This window comes from Mobula birostris, chromosome 19 (genome assembly GCF_030028105.1).
Source record: "Mobula birostris isolate sMobBir1 chromosome 19, sMobBir1.hap1, whole genome shotgun sequence".
Classification (NCBI taxonomy): Eukaryota; Metazoa; Chordata; class Chondrichthyes; order Myliobatiformes; family Myliobatidae; genus Mobula; species Mobula birostris.
Window position 1 is genome coordinate 20,191,968 of NC_092388.1, and position 19,719 is coordinate 20,211,686.

At 43.2% G+C, this 19,719-nt stretch overlaps 1 protein-coding gene across 2 annotated transcripts in view; it reads left to right on the forward strand.

Moving 5' to 3' along the window:
* Positions 1 to 6,379: 6,379 nt before the first annotated feature.
* Positions 6,380 to 19,719, forward strand: part of limd1a (LIM domains containing 1a) — a 49,930-nt gene continuing 36,590 nt past the window's right edge. The window contains exons 1-2 of one of the 2 annotated variants that reach the window (XM_072283029.1): positions 6,380 to 6,715; positions 7,803 to 9,057. In XM_072283029.1, the coding sequence (XP_072139130.1) occupies positions 7,947 to 9,057 (1,111 nt within the window). In that variant the 5' untranslated portion in view covers positions 6,380 to 6,715; positions 7,803 to 7,946. The other variant, XM_072283030.1, reaches the window with a different exon arrangement.

Sequence of the window (19,719 nt, forward strand, 5' to 3'; positions counted from 1 at the left end):
AGAAGGAGATGCAGACGTCCAGGTTCTGGAGCTTGTCGGTTAGAACTGAGCGTGTGATTGTGTTGAAAGCTGAGCTGTAATCAATAAACAGCAGCCTGACGTGGGTATTGCTATTGTCCTGGTATCCTAAGGCTGACAGAGAGCCAGGGAGATTGCATCCGCTGTAGAACTATTGTGGTGATAGGCAAATTGCAGTGGGTCCAGGTCCTCGCCAAAGTAGGAGTGATTCTGGCCATGACCGTTCCCTCAAAGCACTTCATTACAGTAGATGTGAGTGCAACTGGGCGAGAGTCATTTCAGAGCACGGAAACTGGCCCTTTGGCCCAACTGAAAGGCAGCTCACCCGGCTCTTCTTGGACACTGGTATGACTGTCATCCTATTGAAGGAGGTGGGAAGCTCAGACTGCAACGATGAGAGACTGAAGATGTTCCTGAACATGCCCATCAATTGGTTGGCATAGATTTTAAGTGCCCTAGCAGGTTCGCCTTCAGGGCCTGGCACCTTGTGAGGGTTCACACTCATGAAAGAGGTTCTGACATCAGACTCTGAGAAAGAGGTCACAGGCATTCATTGTTCCCTTCAATGCGACATTACTTTGCTCTCCCAAACACCCAAAAATTTACAAAAGAGCACTCCAAAAAGAAAGGAGGGAAACCCAATATTGGCACATCCTTGATGAATAGAGTAAACCTTTCTAACTAGCCGAGAGTTACTGTTTCTACCCAGATGTAGCTATGGGGAACAGAGTGGTCAGCTTGATGGACTTGTCATCCAGGGGCATGGAGCTATGACCTGGAGTTCAAATTCCACTAGAGCAATTGAAAAAATTCAATTCAATTAAATTTGTCATTAAAACACCAATATCACGAGGGTCAAATCGAATGAGAAAATAGCTAAACTAGAAACACAAGGTAAGGGTTTAAATGAGTGTGTAATCTTGAAAGGAAAGCGCAGGGAAATCTCATCCAGACTGTATCATGAAGGGACAGAGTAGACAAATGTAAGAAGCAGCAGCACATTCGGTTGAAGTGAACTGAAAGGCTGAAAGTAAAAGCAAAAATGCAGAAACTATACAAGATTTGGACAGCTTATGGCTTTTAATGAGGGCAATAAAAATGAAAGCGATATCACAAAATGAGTTTACTGTACACGTGTGGGAATGTGCAGATTGTAGTATATAAGATTGGTGAATTACATACACAGATAGGAATATGAAATGTGGATAATAACATACTCCTGGCTCAGAAAGAGGTAGGATTGGAGCATGAAATATTCCTGGCTAAAAAAATGTTTAGGAAGGAGAAGGCGTAGCTGTGCTGATTAAAGAGAATATTACATTGCTGGAGAAGGATAAAGTCTTGAGTGACAAAGGGCAGAATCTCTTTGATTAGAGCTAAAAACAGTTCAGGAGAAATAATACTGCCAGGCATATTCCATAGGTCAGCAGCAAATAACACTGCAACTATTCAGGTAGATTATAGAGTATTTGGAGCAGACTTAGGTGTGGCCTAATAGGTATGGCTTATGGTGTTATGTTCTTGATTAGTCAGGGCATGAAGGGTTATGGGGAGAAGGCAGGAGATTGGGACTGAGAGGGAATAATCAGCTACGATGAAATGGTGGGAGCAGACTCAATGGGGCAAATAGCCTAATTCTGCTCCTAAACCCTATGGTCTTATTTTCATTCCTTGCAATGAGGAATTTTAATTATCCCATTGTAACTGGGTTGGTAATAGTATTAAGAGTGGAGATAATGAAGAGATTCTAAACTGTATTCACAATCTGTCTCTATTACAACAAGGATGGGAGGCATTGCTAGATCTGGGTCTTGAAAGTGAAGTGGGTCAAATATAGCAAGATACAGTAGGAGAATGTTTAGGAGATAGTGATTAGGATATTGTAAGGTATGGGTTAGCTGTGTAAAAGAAAAAGGAGCCACGCAAAAAAAATTAATTGGTGGAGCCCAATTTCAATGAATCAGAGTGGCCCTGGCCTTGGTATATTGGAATCTATGCTTGACAAGTAAATTTGTAAGTGATCAATTGGCTGACCTTTAGAATGTTGCTCCCTTGGTCTGAGACTGGTCCCTTTGCAGAGGAGACGGCTGAGGAGAGATCTGATAGAAGCATATTAAGTAATGAGGAGTCTGGATAGTGGGAGGCTTTTCCTTTTCATGGAGAAATTCAGAATGAGAGGCCATAGGAAGAAATAAAAGGGAAGAGAATTAACAGAAAACCCTTTTTGTGCAGCATGTGGTTGGAATCTGTGATGCACCGTCTGCAGAAGTGGTAGGAGGGAAGTTCCATTCTGACCCTCAGGAGGGAACTGGATCATCACATGGTGAGAAAACTTAGTGACATTACTGAGAAAGGGCCTATGGGTTGTTCTGCTAGAGAGCTGGTACTGACGGGATAGGCTGAATCGCCTCCTTCCGTGCTGTCGCACTTAGATTCTATGATTCCCCATTTCAGAGTCAACTTAATTTCAGGTTTAAAATCGGAGAACACTTTCCTTCTGCCCACAAAAGACTTGTGGGGTTGCAGGTTAATTGGCCCTGGTGTGTAGGGGAGTACAGTGCAGTGGCAGAATCAATGGCAATGGAGAGAGGATAAAATGCCATCGGTATAAACGGATGCTTGATAGTTGGTGTGGAGTTCGTGGGCTGAAGTTCTGCTTCAGTGTCAGCGTGAAGAGAGATTGACGGACATGTTCAGATTTTCAGCATCAGCATTATTTTACATCACAGATTTCATTTCAGTGATCCAAACATAGTGAGTTGGCATTTTCTGAATATAAACTGTGGTGGGATTTCATCCCATGTCTCTAGATCATTCGGTTAAGCCTCTGCATGCATTGTCTCTACTGTAGCCCAGTATTTTCAGAGTACGATGGCAACGTAGCGGTTAAATGAAAAGCCTGTTAATATAAAGAACTGGGCTAACAACTAGAATCCTGAGTTCAAATGCCACCATGGCAGATGTGGAATTTAAATTCTGCTAATAATCTGCTTTTCCCATCTGACACAGGGTTTTCAATCTAAACAAAGGAAACGATGAATGTATAAAGGGTGGGGAAACCACATTAGACAGTATGGCTGGAGCTAGGCAATGGCTAGCATTCAAAGATATCGTACATGATTTGCAGCAAGTATATATTCCTTTAAGCACAAAAGCACAACAGGAAAAGCAACCCAGAAGTGGACTACAGGAGAAATTAAATATAAAAATTGGGCCAAAATTCAGCAAACCTGAGGATTGCAGGTGGTTTAGAATTCAGCAGAGGACGACTGAGAAATTAATGAAGGGGAAATAAAATTAGAGATTAAACTAGCACGAGACTTAACACCAGATTGTAAGACTGGTGCATAAGAGGGAATAGACTTTGTGAAGGCATATGACAGGGAGAAGAGAATTCAGTAGTTCCATTTAATATCAGAGAATGTATGCAGTATATAACCTGAAATTCTTACACTTCACAGTCATCAACGAAAACAGAAGTGTCCCAAAGAATGAGTGACAGTAAATATGTCAGAACTCCAGAACCCCTCCCTATGCCCCCTCCTATGCACAAAGCATCAGCAGCCTCCAAGCAAAGACCCCAAAAAAGACCATGATCCTGAGCAGTACAACAAAAACGACTCGTTCACCGGACAATTTGGCATCCACAGGCTCTCTCTCTCCCTGCTAAAGGGGCAGAGGGGTGTCACACAGCGAGAGGGGAGACTAACAAGGCAACAAAAAAAAACATGATGGTAAAGTCTGCCACATAGCTTTTTCTCCCCCGAGTTCACCCACTCGAGAATCGGCAACAAACTCTCCCCCACCGACGAGAGAAAGCGGGCGATCCGAGTACAGAGGCCTCCGACAGCTGATCCGCTGTTCCCGCTGTTCAGTTTTCTCCTGCGAAGCTTCAGTCGGCGACACAGGTATAGAACTTGCTCGTCCCCAGAGCCGCAGAGCCTCAGCACCCTGAGGGCACGCTCAGCTTCTTGGCCGCATCCTTGGGATATCAGAAAATGGCCGGTCAGTGCCCCAGGAGCCATAAAGAACCGAAGATTGAGTGCAGACTGAATTTATAGTGGGCGAAGAGGGAATATCTGAGCAATTAAATAATAGCATGGAAGAAGATACTAAAAATTATTCGTATTTGAATAAATATTCAGAAGTAAAGGAAATTGGTGTGAATAAAGAAATACCTCTTGATAGGTTAATGAGCCTAAATCTGATGAATCCCCACATCCAATTATCTGCATCCCAGAGTTTTATACAAGGTGGCAATGGAAGCAGTGGAAGGCCAGTTTATTGAGCTCCTCCATTGGTTGGGATCGACCATGGACGTTGCATCCCAGCTGTGTACATGATACGCAATCCTGGACAGTATGGTACTGAGAGCAAGATGTTGCCCGCGTAGCGGCCCCACCCTTCCTCCATGCAGCTGATGAATCCAGAGGAACGACAGAAATTGACACCGTCTAGCACTGGCAGCACTACAGGAGTTGCCCATCAGTGTTGAAATCACATGTAGGACTGCCTTAGGGACTCCAGCTCCGGGCTCTTCTTCGGAATTTACTCCCGAAACCTTCCCCATGAGTGGGTATAGCTGCAAGGCAGCAGAGGTTTGAGATCAGATTTTTCTCTTCTCCTGAATAAGCTGCCAATCACTGCTGACGCGGCCCCATCTGCTTGAATTTTAGGGTGCCAGTAACACACTTTTGCCCCTTCTCCTGTTGGTAGAAATGGTTCCGCTGGGCTTGGTAGCTGAGCCACACGTGTAGGCCAGGAGCTGGCAGAGGCTATTTGAAACGTATGACATTGGGAGAATTTAATAGGTAGTGAGAGGTTATCCCCAATACCATCCCCTGCCAGGTTACCATCCTCTGGAATGTTTCCTACAAATTAGGGGCAAGTTGCTTAGAAACAAAAGGAGAAATAAAACAGGTAACTACCAACCTTGTAACCTAACATTGACAATGGGGAAAATACAACAACAACTATTTGAAATAATTTTATTGAGCAGAATCAACCTAGAATTTTGAGAGGAAATTATGTTTAGAGTTCTTTATAGGTGGTATAGGTGAGGGGAAACCAATGGATGCCCTGTGTTTGGAGCGACACCCACAAAATGCTGGAGGAACTGATCAGGTTAGGTAACATCTATGGAAGTGAATAAGTAGTTGACGTTTTGGGCTGAGGCACTTCAGGACGGGAAAGGAAAGGGGAAGTCGGCAGAATAAAACAGTGGGGGCGAGGGGAAGGAGGATAACTGGAAGGAGATAGTTGAAGTCAGGTGGGAAAGGTGAAGGGCTGGAGAGGAATGAATCTGATAGGAGAGAATAGTAGACCATAAGAGGAAGGGAACCGGGGGACGTGTTAGGCAGGTGAGCAGAGGTAAAGACTCGAGTGGGGAATAGAGTAAGAGGAAAGGGGGAGGGAAAAAAATTACCTGAAGGAGAAATCAATGTTCAGGCCATCAGGTTGGAGGCCACCCAGACAGCGTGTAAGGTATTGCACCTCTACCCTAAGTGACCATATCATAACACAATAGGTGTCCATGGACTGACATCTCAGAACAAGAATGGGAATAGGTATCAAAATGGCCACAGGGAATCAGTTTTTGACGGATGGAGCGGAGGTGCTCGGCAAAGCGGCCCCTCAATTTATGACGGGTCTCACCAACGTAGGGAGGCTGCGTCGGGACCACAGGATACAACAGTCGACCCCAGGGGGACTCGCAGGTGAAGGGTTGCCTCAGCTGGAAGGAATGTGTCAGAATTCTGGTAAGGCTTTCTGAAACAGGACAGGGTTAGAAAAGATTAAGTTAGAAAACATGCACCGACGTGGGCTATGAGTTGGTTAGCAGATAGAAAACAACAAAAAAAATAGACAGGTCTTTCTGAGTTGTGCAGGATGTGGTCAGTAATGTGTGGCAGGAATTGGTATTGGGGTTGAACCACTTGCAATCTTTAACAACCATTTGTCTGAGAAAATCAAATATAACATTTTGAAGATTGATCTTGGTGGGAAAAAAACTAGATGGGAATACAAATTGTGATAGGGATGCAAAAAGGCTTCGAAAAGAAGTGGACACACTCGGTAAGATGACAAAAATGTAAAATGTGTAAAACTGAATAAGAGTACTTGGGCAGTTAAGTTGTTTTTGTGGGTTTAGTTGAGGAAAGTTACACATAAGTGGATCAGCTATGATCTTATTGAACGACAGAACAGTCTCGACAGTCCGAATGTCTTACTCCTGCTCCTATTTCTTATGAATGGTAAGATTTTTTTTGAATTGCGGGGTCTCGGGAGGGTTTCTCTTTAAGACCAAGATTGCTAGCGCATTGATTTGCACTCGTTCTCCAGCGAAACACCTCCCGGTCGGTGTCCGTCCGCCCCTCTCTGAACTATTTGCCGAGTGCTACATTCCTGCCTTGTCCCTCGGTGGGTGCCAGTTACTCTCTGGCCGTTGGTGTTGGAAGTTTTTTGCGGCTTTGGCCTGGCGATCGCTGCTGTCTGTGGCAAGGCTTTTAACTTTCTGTTTCTAGAAAGAAAATCAAACTTCGGGGAAGTTGACTGAAAAGTTGGAGGCCGGCCGGCTTCCGCGTTGCGTGGCTGTTTGTGGGCGATGGGATGGTAAGAGTAGAGAGCCGCCCGGTGATCGACAGGAGAGAGGAGAGCGGCGGGACGGCCGCCCCGCTGTGTGTGCAGGGGGATCCGGGTAAGGGCTCGGCAACCTTCCAGATGTTGCAATGCTGCTTTGGAAGTGATTTTTCCACGGCGGAGTTTATGGGACAGCTTTTGGGCTTTTTCATTCGATAGGTAACAAGGCGGGAGTTGGGGTTAACGTATCCTGTTTGGAAATTATGGAGGGAAGGGGTTGGTTAACGTATCCTGGGAACTGGGGTATGGGGGAGAGGCTGACATATCCCGGCCGGGAACTTGGGTGGGGAGAGAAAGAAGGGGGGTATTGTTAACATATTCCGGGGCTGGGGATGGGTGTGGAGGCAGGAGAGCCGGGAACTCGGGGGGAGCGGGAGAGAAGGGATGGCCCCTGTATCCCTGGAACTGGGAACGAGAGGAGAGAGAAGGGGGGCTGCGTTAACGCATCCCGGGATTGGAGGCAAACAGAAGGGGATTTCGCGCATCCCGGAGTTCGAGAAGTGTCTGTGGAGGGTTTAATGCCTGTCGGGATTGAGGACTGCAATGCCGCAGGTGCTGGAGTCCGGAACAAAAACAGAGCGTACAGCTCGGCGAGTTAGCCAGTCTCTTTGGAGGGAACTGGTGAAAGACCCTACACCAGGACTGAGAAAGATTTCCAGTAAACAGGGGTGTGAAATCAAAGCTTCCATGGTGCTACACACAAAATGCTGGAGGAACTTACCGCTGAGGCAGCATCTATGGGGAGGGATAAGGGGGTCCCCTAAAGCGGAATAAACACATTTGACGTTTTGAGCTGGGACCATTCAGGGGACCCTTTATTCTCCATCATAGATGCTGCCTGACCCACTGAGTTCCTCCAGTATATTGTGTGTGTGTGTTTGCTCTAGATTTCCAGCACCCTCTACCCTCCTCCCCATGTACTGCTCTATTTCACCATCCTCCCTACACCCTTTTGGTTATGATGTGGGGTCTCGTGGGCTGAAATACATCTCTTGCCTCCATAGATGCTGGCTAATCCTCTGAGTTTCTTCAGCATTCTGCTGTTCCCAGTGACAAGGCAAAAGTAGTTAGCTCGGGGTGGGGGCTGGGGGAACCTAATGGACCTGTAGACTTCAACTCTGTTTCTCTGTCTCTTCTCCCCACAGGCACTTGTTAGGGTTTTGCACCGTTAGTTGCTTGTGAACCCTGAATGAGATTGTTAGCACAGTCTCCTACGGCACCGCACCAGGGGCGCTAGAAATACGTGGGCAGTGAGCTTGGCGGGGTGAAGGTGCAACCCGGACTGAAACATGGATAAGTACGAGGATCTGGGGCTGGAGGCCAGCAAGTTTATTGAGGATTTGAATATGTATGAAGCGTCCAAGGATGGGCTCTTCAGGGTTAACAAGGAGGCTTGCAAGCCTGAGTTCGAGGAGACCCGGCGGGTATTCGCCTCCAAAATGAACAGGATCCACCTGCAGAGGCAACAGGAGATGTTACTGATGGGAAATCCGCAGGGGGCTGCCGCCAGAGTCAACGGCGGCTTTGGCCCAATGGCCGGTGATCCCGAGAGTGCGCCCTCTGCTGGTAGAACCCGGCCTCAGAATCGCCTCAGTGGGGAGCTTGGAGCCAAGCCTCCAGTGTCTGCCACACCAGTGTCCAACCTCCCTGGCCACCCGGGACAGCCGTTATCCAACCGATACTCTCAAGACCTGACCCTCAGGCCCAACCTTAACCATGAGAGTTCTACCACTGAACACTCTGGGCCTGAACCCCATGGCCCTCACTCGAGTGCCCCAAATTATTCCCAGTCAAGCCCCAGGTCAAGCTGTCACCAGGAGAGCGACTCGAGCTCCAGCCTGGTCAGTCCTCGGTCCAGTCTCTTGGAGACCCATCAACTCTCCTCCGGTCCAAAAGAGGTAATCCCGTTCCAGGTCAACCCTCACTCTGCCTCAGGTGCCAGTGAATCTGGCAAGCACCGAGCACTACCCCAGCACAGTCAACGCAGCCCATCCCTTTCGGCAAACCCTGGCCCGGACTGGTCCGAACTCAACCATCGCGCCTCCGAGATTGATGCCCGGCCGTGTCGGGCTGGTCCCAGACCTGCTAGCGTACCCGGCAGTCTGGCCATGGGCCTGCCCGATAACACCTTTGCTCAGGCCCACCCTGGGGCTGTTTCCTGTGCTAGCTCCCTGGCCCCAGCGCAAACCCACCTCCCAGCCTCAACCCACCTCCCAGCCTCAACCCTGAACCACGATCCAGATTACAGCCCCCAGGACCCTGCCTCTAAGGTGCGCCTGCCCTGTCAGCCTCTCCTCACGCAGCAGGACCCAGGACTGTCAACAGCCGAATTAAAATTAGAAGCTCTCACTGAGCGTCTGGAGCAAGAATTGGATGCACACCCCAAGGCAGAGTATTTTGGTAAGCTTTCATTGACATATCTGTTGCTAATTTGATCACTTATTTGCAAATTCTTTTACTTTCAATCCCCCCCCCCCAAACTTTTTTCAGCCCTCTTAATCCTCTCAAATCTCTCTTCTCCGATTCTGCCCTTCAATTGCTGGCACGTGACTTCAAACTACCAAGGCTCCAACTCTGGATTCCTTCCCAAACTTCTTTCTTAGATATTTCTTAAAACCTGCTAGTAGTCACCTGCCTTGGCTTGGAGCCCTTTTATTTTGTAGGGTAGTAAAAATCATTCCATGTTTTTTTTTCTGGAAAGTTTTGTCAGTGGAGGTTATTGACTAGAATTACTGTGTGAATTGTATCCATTTAAGCAGGTTCTTAAGTGTTCTGCCAATTTCAGGGTGTTTCTTGTAACTGTTCTGCTGTCCAAGAGGCAGTGTTGATTAAAGATTACCATGGCATGGGATGAAGTTTTTTAACAGCTGCAATTAGTATTTGTTGGCAACGGTGCTGGTTCTGTCACCACAACCTTTGCATTCATTGTATGTTTTGGTATTTAACTTTATTAACTTTGCCTCCAACTTTCACCCTGCCCTCAAGTTTACCTGGTCCATTTCCGACACCTGCCTCCCCTTTCTAGATCTTTCTGTCTCTGTTTCTGGAGACAGCTTATCCACTGATGTCTACTATAAGCCTACTGGCTCTCACAGCTATCTGGACTATTCCTCTTCTCACCCTGTCTCTTGCAAAAACGCCATCCCCTTCTCGCAATTCCTCCGTCTCCGCCACATCTGCTCTCAGGATGAGGCTTTTCATTCTAGGACGAGGGAGATGTCTTCCTTTTTTAAAGAAAAGGGCTTCCCTTCCTCCACTATCAACTCTGCTCTTAAACGCATTTCCCCCATTTCACGTACATCTGCTCTCACTCCATCCTCCCGCCACCCCACGAGGAATAGGGTTCCCCTGGTCCTCACCTACCACCCCACTAGCCTCCGGGTCCAACATATTATTCTCCGTAACTTCCGCCACCTCCAACGGGATCCCACCACTAAGCACATCTTTCCCTCCCCCCCCCTCTGCATTCCACAGGGATCGCTCCCTACACAACTCCCTTGTCCATTCGTCCCCCCCCATCCCTCCCCACTGATCTCCCTCCTGGCACTTATCCGTGTAAGCGGAACAAGTGCTACAATGCCCTTACACTTCCTCCCTTACCACCATTCAGGGCCCCAAACAGTCCTTCCAGGTGAGGCAACACTTCACCTGTGAGTCGACTGGGGTGATATACTGCGTCCGGTGCTCCCGATGTGGCCTTTTATATATTGGCGAGACCCGACGCAGACTGGGAGACCGCTTTGCTGAACATCTACGCTCTGTCCGCCAGAGAAAGCAGGATCTCCCAGTGGCCACACATTTTAATTCCACATCCCATTCCCATTCTGACATGTCTATCCACGGCCTCCTCTACTGTAAAGATGAAGCCACACTCAGGTTGGAGGAACAACACCTTATATTCCGTCTGGGTAGCCTCCAACCTGATGGCATGAACATCGACTTCTCTGACTTCCGCTAAGGCCCCACTTCCCCCTCGTACCCCATCTGTTACTCATTTTTATGCACACATTCTTTCTCTCACTCTCCTTTTTCTCCCTCTGTCCCTCTGAATATACCTCTTGCCCATCCTCTGGGTTCCCCCCCCCCACTTGTCTTTCTTCCCGGACCTCCTGTCCCATGATCCTCTCGTATCCCCTTTTGCCAATCACCTGTCCAGCTCTTGGCTCCATCCCTCCCCCTCCTGTCTTCTCCTATCATTTTGGATCTCCCCCTCCCCCTCCAACTTTCAAATCCCTTACTCACTCTTCCTTCAGTTAGTCCTGACGAAGGGTCTCGGCCTGAAACGTCGACTGCACCTCTTCCTAGAGATGCTGCCTGGCCTGCTGCGTTCACCAGCAACTTTGATGTGTGTTGTTTTGGTATTTAAGGTGGCAATTGAAATTTATTGAACTTCAAACAAAAGCCAATTATGAGTGTTAGGATCTTAAATGAACATGATCTCATATTTGAGTGGCATGTTTTATGGTTTTGCAGTGATCATAGAAGGAAATGGCCTTTTTTGTTCTTAAACTAATGTATAAAAGAAAGTAAATGATATCCGGAACCCTTTTAGCAACTTGTGCCTCTCCAAGGTCTTCAAAAACAGTAGACCTGTCCAGTTAGTCCAAACTTTTGTCCCCCCTTCAGATATTAAATGCAATCTCTTTTCAAAAGTTCCTCTCAGGTAACAATGCGTTGCAGATTGTATCAACTTTCAGTATGCAGGAGTTTCCTTATTTCACCTCTGGCTCTGTCATCAAGTGCATCTAAGTCCATTTATAATCCATTCACAACTGGAACTAGTGCCTGCTACTTATCCATGGAGATAGAATTGGAACTGGCTTGCAGTAATTTCCGAAGTCAAACCTAACACAGTGACAAAAGGCAGAATTGTGTCATTCCCCCCCACCTTTTTTAAAAAAAAATTCATCTGGGCACATTGACCAATTTGTTTGTCCCTCTTGTGTACAGAAATGTAATTGCAAATTGCATGTAATTGCATATATAACGGTGGGAACAGTGAGAAGTAATGGTTACAATAAAAGTGCAAATGGAGCTTGAGGTACGTGTCCACTCAGCAATGGGCTGAAAGTGATTGCTTAACTCCATTTTACTTTGGGTTGAGATTGCCCAGAATGTACTTGTTCTGATGTGAAGCAATATCACAATTGCAACAGCATTCGATGTAAACGCGTCCCGAAGGACAAACGCGTTTAGCCGAAGCTGTGATTAAATGTATCATTGCTTTTAGCTTTACACAAATCCAATAAGACAATGGCTGTTATTGTGCCACTTGATCTGGCTGTGCCCAACCTGCCTCTGTGTTCCATGTACATTGTGTTATTTGATTTGGCAAACAAAATTTCAAAAGAGATTGGCCCAGCATCAACCGTTCGTGAAAGAGTTCCAAGCTGCTGTTGCCCCTCATGTGATGTTTTCAGCAATTTTACTCCTAAATAGTTGGGGTCTGGCTTTCAGACTCTCCATAAGAAAGCAAAAAGTAGATGTTGGAAACCTGAAATAAATACACACAATGCTAGAAACATGCAGGAGATTAGATCTTTTGTGGGGAGATACAGTTAACCTTTCAGCTGAAAGATGCTTTGTCATCAGCCCTAGAACATACACTTTGTTTTTTCTGTCCATTGATGCTGCCTGGCCTTGAGAATTTTCATTCCTCAGTTCTTTGCTCCCAAACAGCAGAAACAGTTAGTCCCCATGCACCTGATCAGGTTTCCTTAATATCTTAAACTTGTCATATGGGAAGGTATCAGGTTACAAAATAAATTGGAATAAAAGTGAAATTTTACCTCTTACTAAAGGAGACTATAGTCAATGTCGATTAGTAACCCAATTTAGATGGCCGGTAAATGGTATAAAGTATTTAGGTATAAGACTTGATAATGATGTAAAGAATTTATATAAATTTAATTATTTACCACTGTTGAAAAAAATTCAAGAAGATTTTGACAAATGGATGATACTACCAATAACATTAGTAGGTAGAGTCAATGTTGTAAAAATGAATATATTTCCTAGATTACAGTATTTGTTTCAAACATTACCAATACAATTGCCACAGAAATTTTTTCAAGAGTTAAATAAATGTGTGAGAAAATTTCTTTGGAAAGGTAAAATGTCAAGAATATCGTTGGAAAAATTGACTTGTAAATTTAGGTTAGGAGGGTTACAACTTCCAAACTTTAAAAACTATTATAAAGCAAATCAACTTAGATTTATTGCATCTTTCTTCGATGATCAAAAACCAGCATGGATTAAAATAGAACTAGATAAGATAGGAGAAAATAGACCTGAAGATTTTATATATAAATGGGAATCTAAATTGATACGGGAAAAGAAAGAATCTCCTATATTAACACATTTGATTGATTTATGGAATAAGATAAATGATGATAATGAAACACAGAAATCTCTTTTAGCAAGGAGACCTTTGTTTCAAAACAGACTTATTCCTTTTACAATGGACAATCAACTTTTATATAATTGGTACCAAAAAGGGATTAAATTTATAGGAGATTGTTTTGAACGAGGTATATTGATGTCATTTGAACAATTAAAGGATAAATATAAAATATCTAATAATACTTTCTTTTGTTACTTTCAATTAAGGGCTTACTTAAAAGGTAAGCTGGGTCAAACAATGTTTTTGCCAAAACCTAATGAAATTGAAATTTTAATTCAAAAAGGGAAAATTAAAAAATTTATTTCTTGTATGTATAATTTGATTCAAGAACAGACAATTAAACAAGGAACCCATAAGTCAAAGCAAAAATGGGAAACAGATTTGAATATTAATATTGATGAAACAAATTGGTCAAGACTCTGTCTTGACAGTATGACAAATACAATAAATGTTCGACTTAGATTAGTACAATATAATTTTTTACGCCAGTTATATATTACACCACAAAAAATAAATAGATTAAATTCAAATCTATCTGATAAATGCTTTCGGTGTAATCAAGAAATTGGTACTTTTTTACATTCTACTTGGTCTTGTTTTAAAATTCAACCCTTTTGGATAAATTTAAGAGTCTATTGGAACAAATTACTGGAACTCAACTTCCACATAACCCTGTATTATTTCTATTAGGTGATATTGAAGGGATAAAACCGAAACTTAAATTGAATAAGTATCAGAAAGAGTTTATAAAAATTGCATTGGCAGTAGCTAAGAAGACGATAGCAGTTACTTGGAAATCTGATTCGTATTTAAATATGGATCGTTGGAATAATGAAATGGCTAGTTCTATTCCACTTGAAAAAATTACTTATAATTTAAGAGATAAATATGTAACATTTTTGAATATTTGGCGCCCTTATTTACAAAAGATAGGATGGCATATTTAAGTGCTCCGATAAAGACCTTGGTCCCTTGGGGAAAGTAATGAATAATTATACCAAATTTATTTTGAATCCCATGGAGCATGTGGAAACCTTCCAACACCCAGGTGGTTCTCTTTTCTCTCTTTCTTTCTTTTTAGGTAGGACTATATATATGGGGGGGGGAGGGTAGATTTGATCTTTTCATGTATTCTTTTTGAAAACTCAATAAAAATTATATTAAAAAAAACTTGTCAAGTTGATCTAAAACATTCAAAATTTGAGGTAAGTGAACATAGTTCTCATTTTCTTTCTTCAAAACCTATATATCCTTTAACAATATTCCACTCTCTGTAAGATCCCATTGCCAATTTTACACCTGTAAGCCTGTTGCTAGAGCTCCCTTCATTTCCTGTTCAGAGCTCCACATTTCAATCTGTTTTCTTACACTACAGGTATTTAGGGGAGCAATGAATGTACTTTAAGGATTCTTCATTGCTGCTTCCATAACAATTTTTTTTTGGACTCATCAGGTTGTTAGCCCTGAGTTGAACCCTCTGACCCAGAGGTCTGGTAGACCACTTTTAGTCTGACCTCTGCCCTTTGATCTGTTTGGCTTGGTGATCCTTCCAAGAGCCAAAGCAGAAAGCTCTGACTCCAGCCAACATAGCTCTCCAGGTCATTGAGGTTTGTTGTCCTCCCATGTTGTGGAGGTTACCAATGTGTATTTGAGGTTGACCTATTTAACTATAGTCTGGTAATTGCTGAATTTGGGGCATAGTATTGTAGGATGTGCAAGTTTACCACCCTGTAATGCAAGGAATGTGTATTATTAATTGTATTTATTTACTTTTGCAGTAGTAAATTCTGTAATCTCACCAATACAATTATTCTAATTTAGTCACTGGCAGTTGCATTTTTCCCTATTCAAACAATTCCCAATGTTTTTGCTGAGGTTGCCAGGCAGAAATAGTTGAAGCAGAATTCCTTTCTCCTTTTTCCAGTGCAACATTGATTCTAGTTTCTCCTTTTTCCAGTGCAACATTGATTCTAGTTCCTATTTTTATTGGATTCTAGTTCCTATTTTTATTCACTGCATTTCGGAGAATAGTAAGGATAAAAAGTTTGCCTTTGTTGCATTTTTCAAGCTTTTGTGGTGCTTCTGGAAGCACTAAACAAGAAAATTGTGAGTCACACTGGTCAAGTGTCTTCTGGTGTAATGTTACAAGATCAGGTGACAAGCAGGCAAAAACTCTCTGACCTTTGTCCAAATGTAATGAGAACTGTTGAAAGAGATCCCCAGTGGTTTATTTAAGGGAGGTGTGAGGGTATTGACTTTGCCTGTCATACCTGGCATGATGCAGAGTTGTGTATATCACACACTCTTCATGATCTTGCTCATTTATGTGATCTCCAGCTTCAGAGATTAACACACCTGGCTCTCATGGCATTTATTCACTGAGGGCAGTAGTTCCAAGAACAGCTCCTACAAAAACAAAGAGCCAAACTGGAGAAATTAACAAATTCAAACATAGATGCATGCAGGTGACTCTTCATGCCCCTCTCACTTCTCTTCTCTCCCCCCCCCCCACAGAATTAACAAATTATCCCCCAGCAAACTAAAATATGGAATAGTATTTGTTCTGAGAATTTTTGTGTGTGTGTAGAATCAATACAGTTAGTTTTTATTAACTTGCATTTCTTGACATGTGCAGACTCTTCTTGGAATGTGACCTACCTCCAGTTTTCCCCCTAATTTGGGCCTTCAGGGCCCACCGTGGTACATTTATTCAATGCTTAAATATAGCAAAATATCCCAAGATGATTAGTCACATTATCAAACAAGATTTGGCATTAAAGCACTAAGTTTTATGTCAGTTAACTAAGGGCTTGATCAAAGAAGGTTGAGCAGAGGGCACTAGAAGAGGGATAGAAAATTCTGAGTAATGCGCTATGTCGCTATGTTAGCTAAGAGCGCCAGCCTCCAACTGATAATCACGTTGTCTGTGTTATGTGTGTGATTTTTATTGCTTTGATTTGTCCGTCAGAGTGAAGCTGAGTAACATTCTCGGCTTGGTTCCCCTTGACCATTTCAGGGAGGGGATTAAAGGAATTCTTCTCTATAATTACCTTAGGTTTCTTAACACTTCACTCCCCAGATTCAGAGATCTTGTGTCACTCCCCTGTTACTTCACCCATATACTACCAACTTGGCAACATCATCCAAGTGAATGGTGCCAAGATTTAACTTGGCGCAACATGCTCCCCCACATCCCTAACCTTGTGCCAATGATGATTTAGATTTAGATTCAACTTTATTGTCATTGTGCCGAGTACAAATCCAAAGCCAGTGAAATGCATTTAGCATCTGACCAGAAATGCAAAGAATAGTGTTATTTACAAAATAACTGCAAATAAAAAAAGTGCTACAGCACACAAATATAAAGGTGCTGAGACAGAGCAATACGGGTGTAATACTGCTTAGCGCTGTGATGTGAGGTTCAGCAGGGTCACAGCCTCAGGGAAGAAGCTCTTCCTGTGCCTGCTGGTGCGGGAGCCGAGGCTCCTGTAGCGCCTTCCGGATGGGAGGAGAGTAAAAAGTCATGGTTACGGTGAGATGCATCCCTGATAATGCTTTTCGCCCAGGCAGCGTTTATGGTGGATGTTCTCAATGGTGGGCAATTGGGTGCCGATAATCCGCTGGGCAGTTTTCACCATGCTGGAGTGCTTTGCGGTCCAATACGGGACAATTGCCATACCATACTGAGATGCAGTGGAATGTTATCCCAACATTTGGAGCTGATTAAACTACTGGAACCTCCAAATAAATGTTGGGTCAACTAAAACTATTATCTTCACTCCACAGTACAGACTACATCTGCCAGGCACCGATTTGATCCCACTAAATGACTGCAACTCGGTGTTTCACAACCTTTTTTTTAATCCTTGCGCCCACTTAAAGCACTTTTATACTTGCCAACACCCCCCCGCCCCCAAGCACCTTCATATTTTCCAATGCCCCTCTTGGTCACAATATACTTTTTGGTGCCCCCATAGTATTGACCATATGCTAACATAAGAAAAATTATTCGTGTTTTGTTTGTCTAAACCTAGCTTACACAGTACCTTTGCGCTGTACAACAGCTTCAATATTAATGTGATCCTTGAGCCTGATGGTTTTTAGCAAGAGTTGAAATAGCTGGCTTAGGTTGTGACAGCAAAAGCCCCAAGTCCCCATGCGTAACAATGTCCGGGCAGTTTCTGTTTTTTGTGAGTATGTGGTTCACTGCCGGAACCCTCTTTCAACAAAGATGGAAATGTAATGAAGAGCAGTTTGGCTCTTCTCTGAATACCAGGAAATTTTGTATGACAGTGTAGCCACATTCCACAAAAGCTGACATTTTTGCAAAGCATTTTTGCTTTTTCATCATTCTGAATTTTGATAATTTCTTCTTGCAAGCTCTCTTCCGGTTCTTCCACCTTGCAAAGAAACATTTTAGGTTGTAGCCTTTTGACAGCCAACACACATCAGTAGGAAGAAGGAAGCGTTCAAACTCTTCTTCATAACTTTGGCATAACTGGCGAAATATTCTGCTATTTAATGGATGAGCTTTAATCTTGTTGATAGTAGATATTACCAGGGTCATGCTGGAGAAAAGTCACTGGCTGAGGTTTTGTCTGTGAGATGTTGACGATGAATTGCACAATGGATTGCAAGCAGACTTGGAATTTCTTTTTTCATAAGTGCCACTAAACCAGCATGGTGACCTGTCATATATCGTGCTCCATCCGTCGCACAAGAAATTATGTTCCTAATAGGAATACTTCTGTCCTCAATATATATTTTGAGCTTTTTGTAGTTTGATTCTCTTTTGATATTTGTTTTTAACTTTAAGAGAATCTCTTCATAAATTTTTCCATTTTTGATCAACTGTACATATGCTATTAGCAAAGCCTTGTTGTCTCATACAGCTGACTCATCCAGTTGCATCCCAAATTGTAATTTTTTTTTGTAGCTTTGTGCAAAAGTCTGTCTTCACTTGTTTCATCAATACAGTGAGCTACAGTGTTACTACTCAGAGGAATTGATTTTAAAACACTGATATCCATTTTGAGATAGTGGTGAGCACATCTGGTACAGCAGACAATCTTTCACCAATTGTATGAGATTTCCCACACTTTTTTATCATTTCAGAAATATTTTAAGAAGCAATGATACCACTATGAAGGTCATTTTTAGTTTTCTTGGCACATGACTGTGCAACGCTTTTCAAATGCTTCTTTCATCTCCTGGAACTGAGTAATACCATATAGCCTTTTCAGGGTGTCTTTTATGGAAGCAATCTTGCAATCTTGATGGTTTCATGGCTTCATTAGAGGGAACATTCTAACTGTTTGCATCACTGTTGATACAGAAGGGCCACTACACAGGATCCGCAAAATTTGTAAAGCCTACCAGCTTTGTCGTGGGCACTATCCTCCCCGGTACTGAGGACATATATCATTAAGGACTCCCCTCACCCAGGACGTGTCCTCTTCTCATTGCTACCATCAAGGTGGTGGTTCAGGCACTTGAAGACATGCACTCAATGCTTTGATTGGACGATGAGCCCATGTACACTACCTCAATATTTTTTCGCTCTCTTTTTGCACTAATTTAATTTTAAAATATATTTAGTGTATTTTAGTTTTTTTTATTATGTATTGCAGTGTACTGCTGCCACAAAACAACATGTGCCATATGATATTAAACCTGATTCTGTATAACAATGAAATGGTGGTCAGGAGACCAGGAAGAACTCTTCCTCAAAGTGGTATCTTTGGACCTTTTGCATCCAGTCAAGAGCGGGTTCTGTTTCAAATTCACTAATGGGCCAGCACTCTCTCAGTAATGGACTAATCTGACAGCACAGTTCATTGGACTCAAGTATGATACCTACCACTATTCGAGCTCAAGCAAACAAGTGACACAAAAAAGCAGAATTAGTTCAGCCTTGTAAACCTTGGTTAGATATGAGCTAATGTGGAAGGTATTTTGGTCAGTAGATGACATGTTTGTTTGATTTTAATTACAACCTATATCTGTCATGTTATAGGTTCTGTTGGACTTGGAGTTCCTTAAACATTGATAATAAAAGGAAAATTTTTAGATTTTTGTTTTGCTTTAAGTGGATTGCAAGAGTTGGATTACCATTAACTGCAGACTAGTCATAATGGGCAGTAGGATCTCGAAGATGCCCCTTTATAAGCAGTAGTCAGGGATCCAATTGAACTTTTTATTCACCTAAGAGCCATTATTGATCCTGGGGAACTTGTGTGAACAGGTACCCACTGATACATCAGTTGCTATTAAAGACAAATTTAATCTTGGACTGTATATAACATGAAATTAAACATTGAGTGCATGAGTAATTTTCATTTTTGGGATGCAGATGACTCTAACTCTGCTAGCATTTATTGCCCTTAAAGAGGTGATGGTGAGCTCCAATTCGAACCATCATCTCCCTCTGGCAAAGTTCTCCCACTGTGTTATTAGTGGGTATTTAAAAATATTTAATCCCAATGATGATCAAATGATAATACAGAAATACACTCAATGGCCACTTTATTAGGTACCGGAGTGCATGCCCATGGACTTGTGCTGTAGCCCATCCACTTCAAGGTTTGACGTCTTGTACTCTTCTGCACACCACAGTTGTAACACGTGGTTATTTGAGTTACTGTCACCTTTCTGTCAAT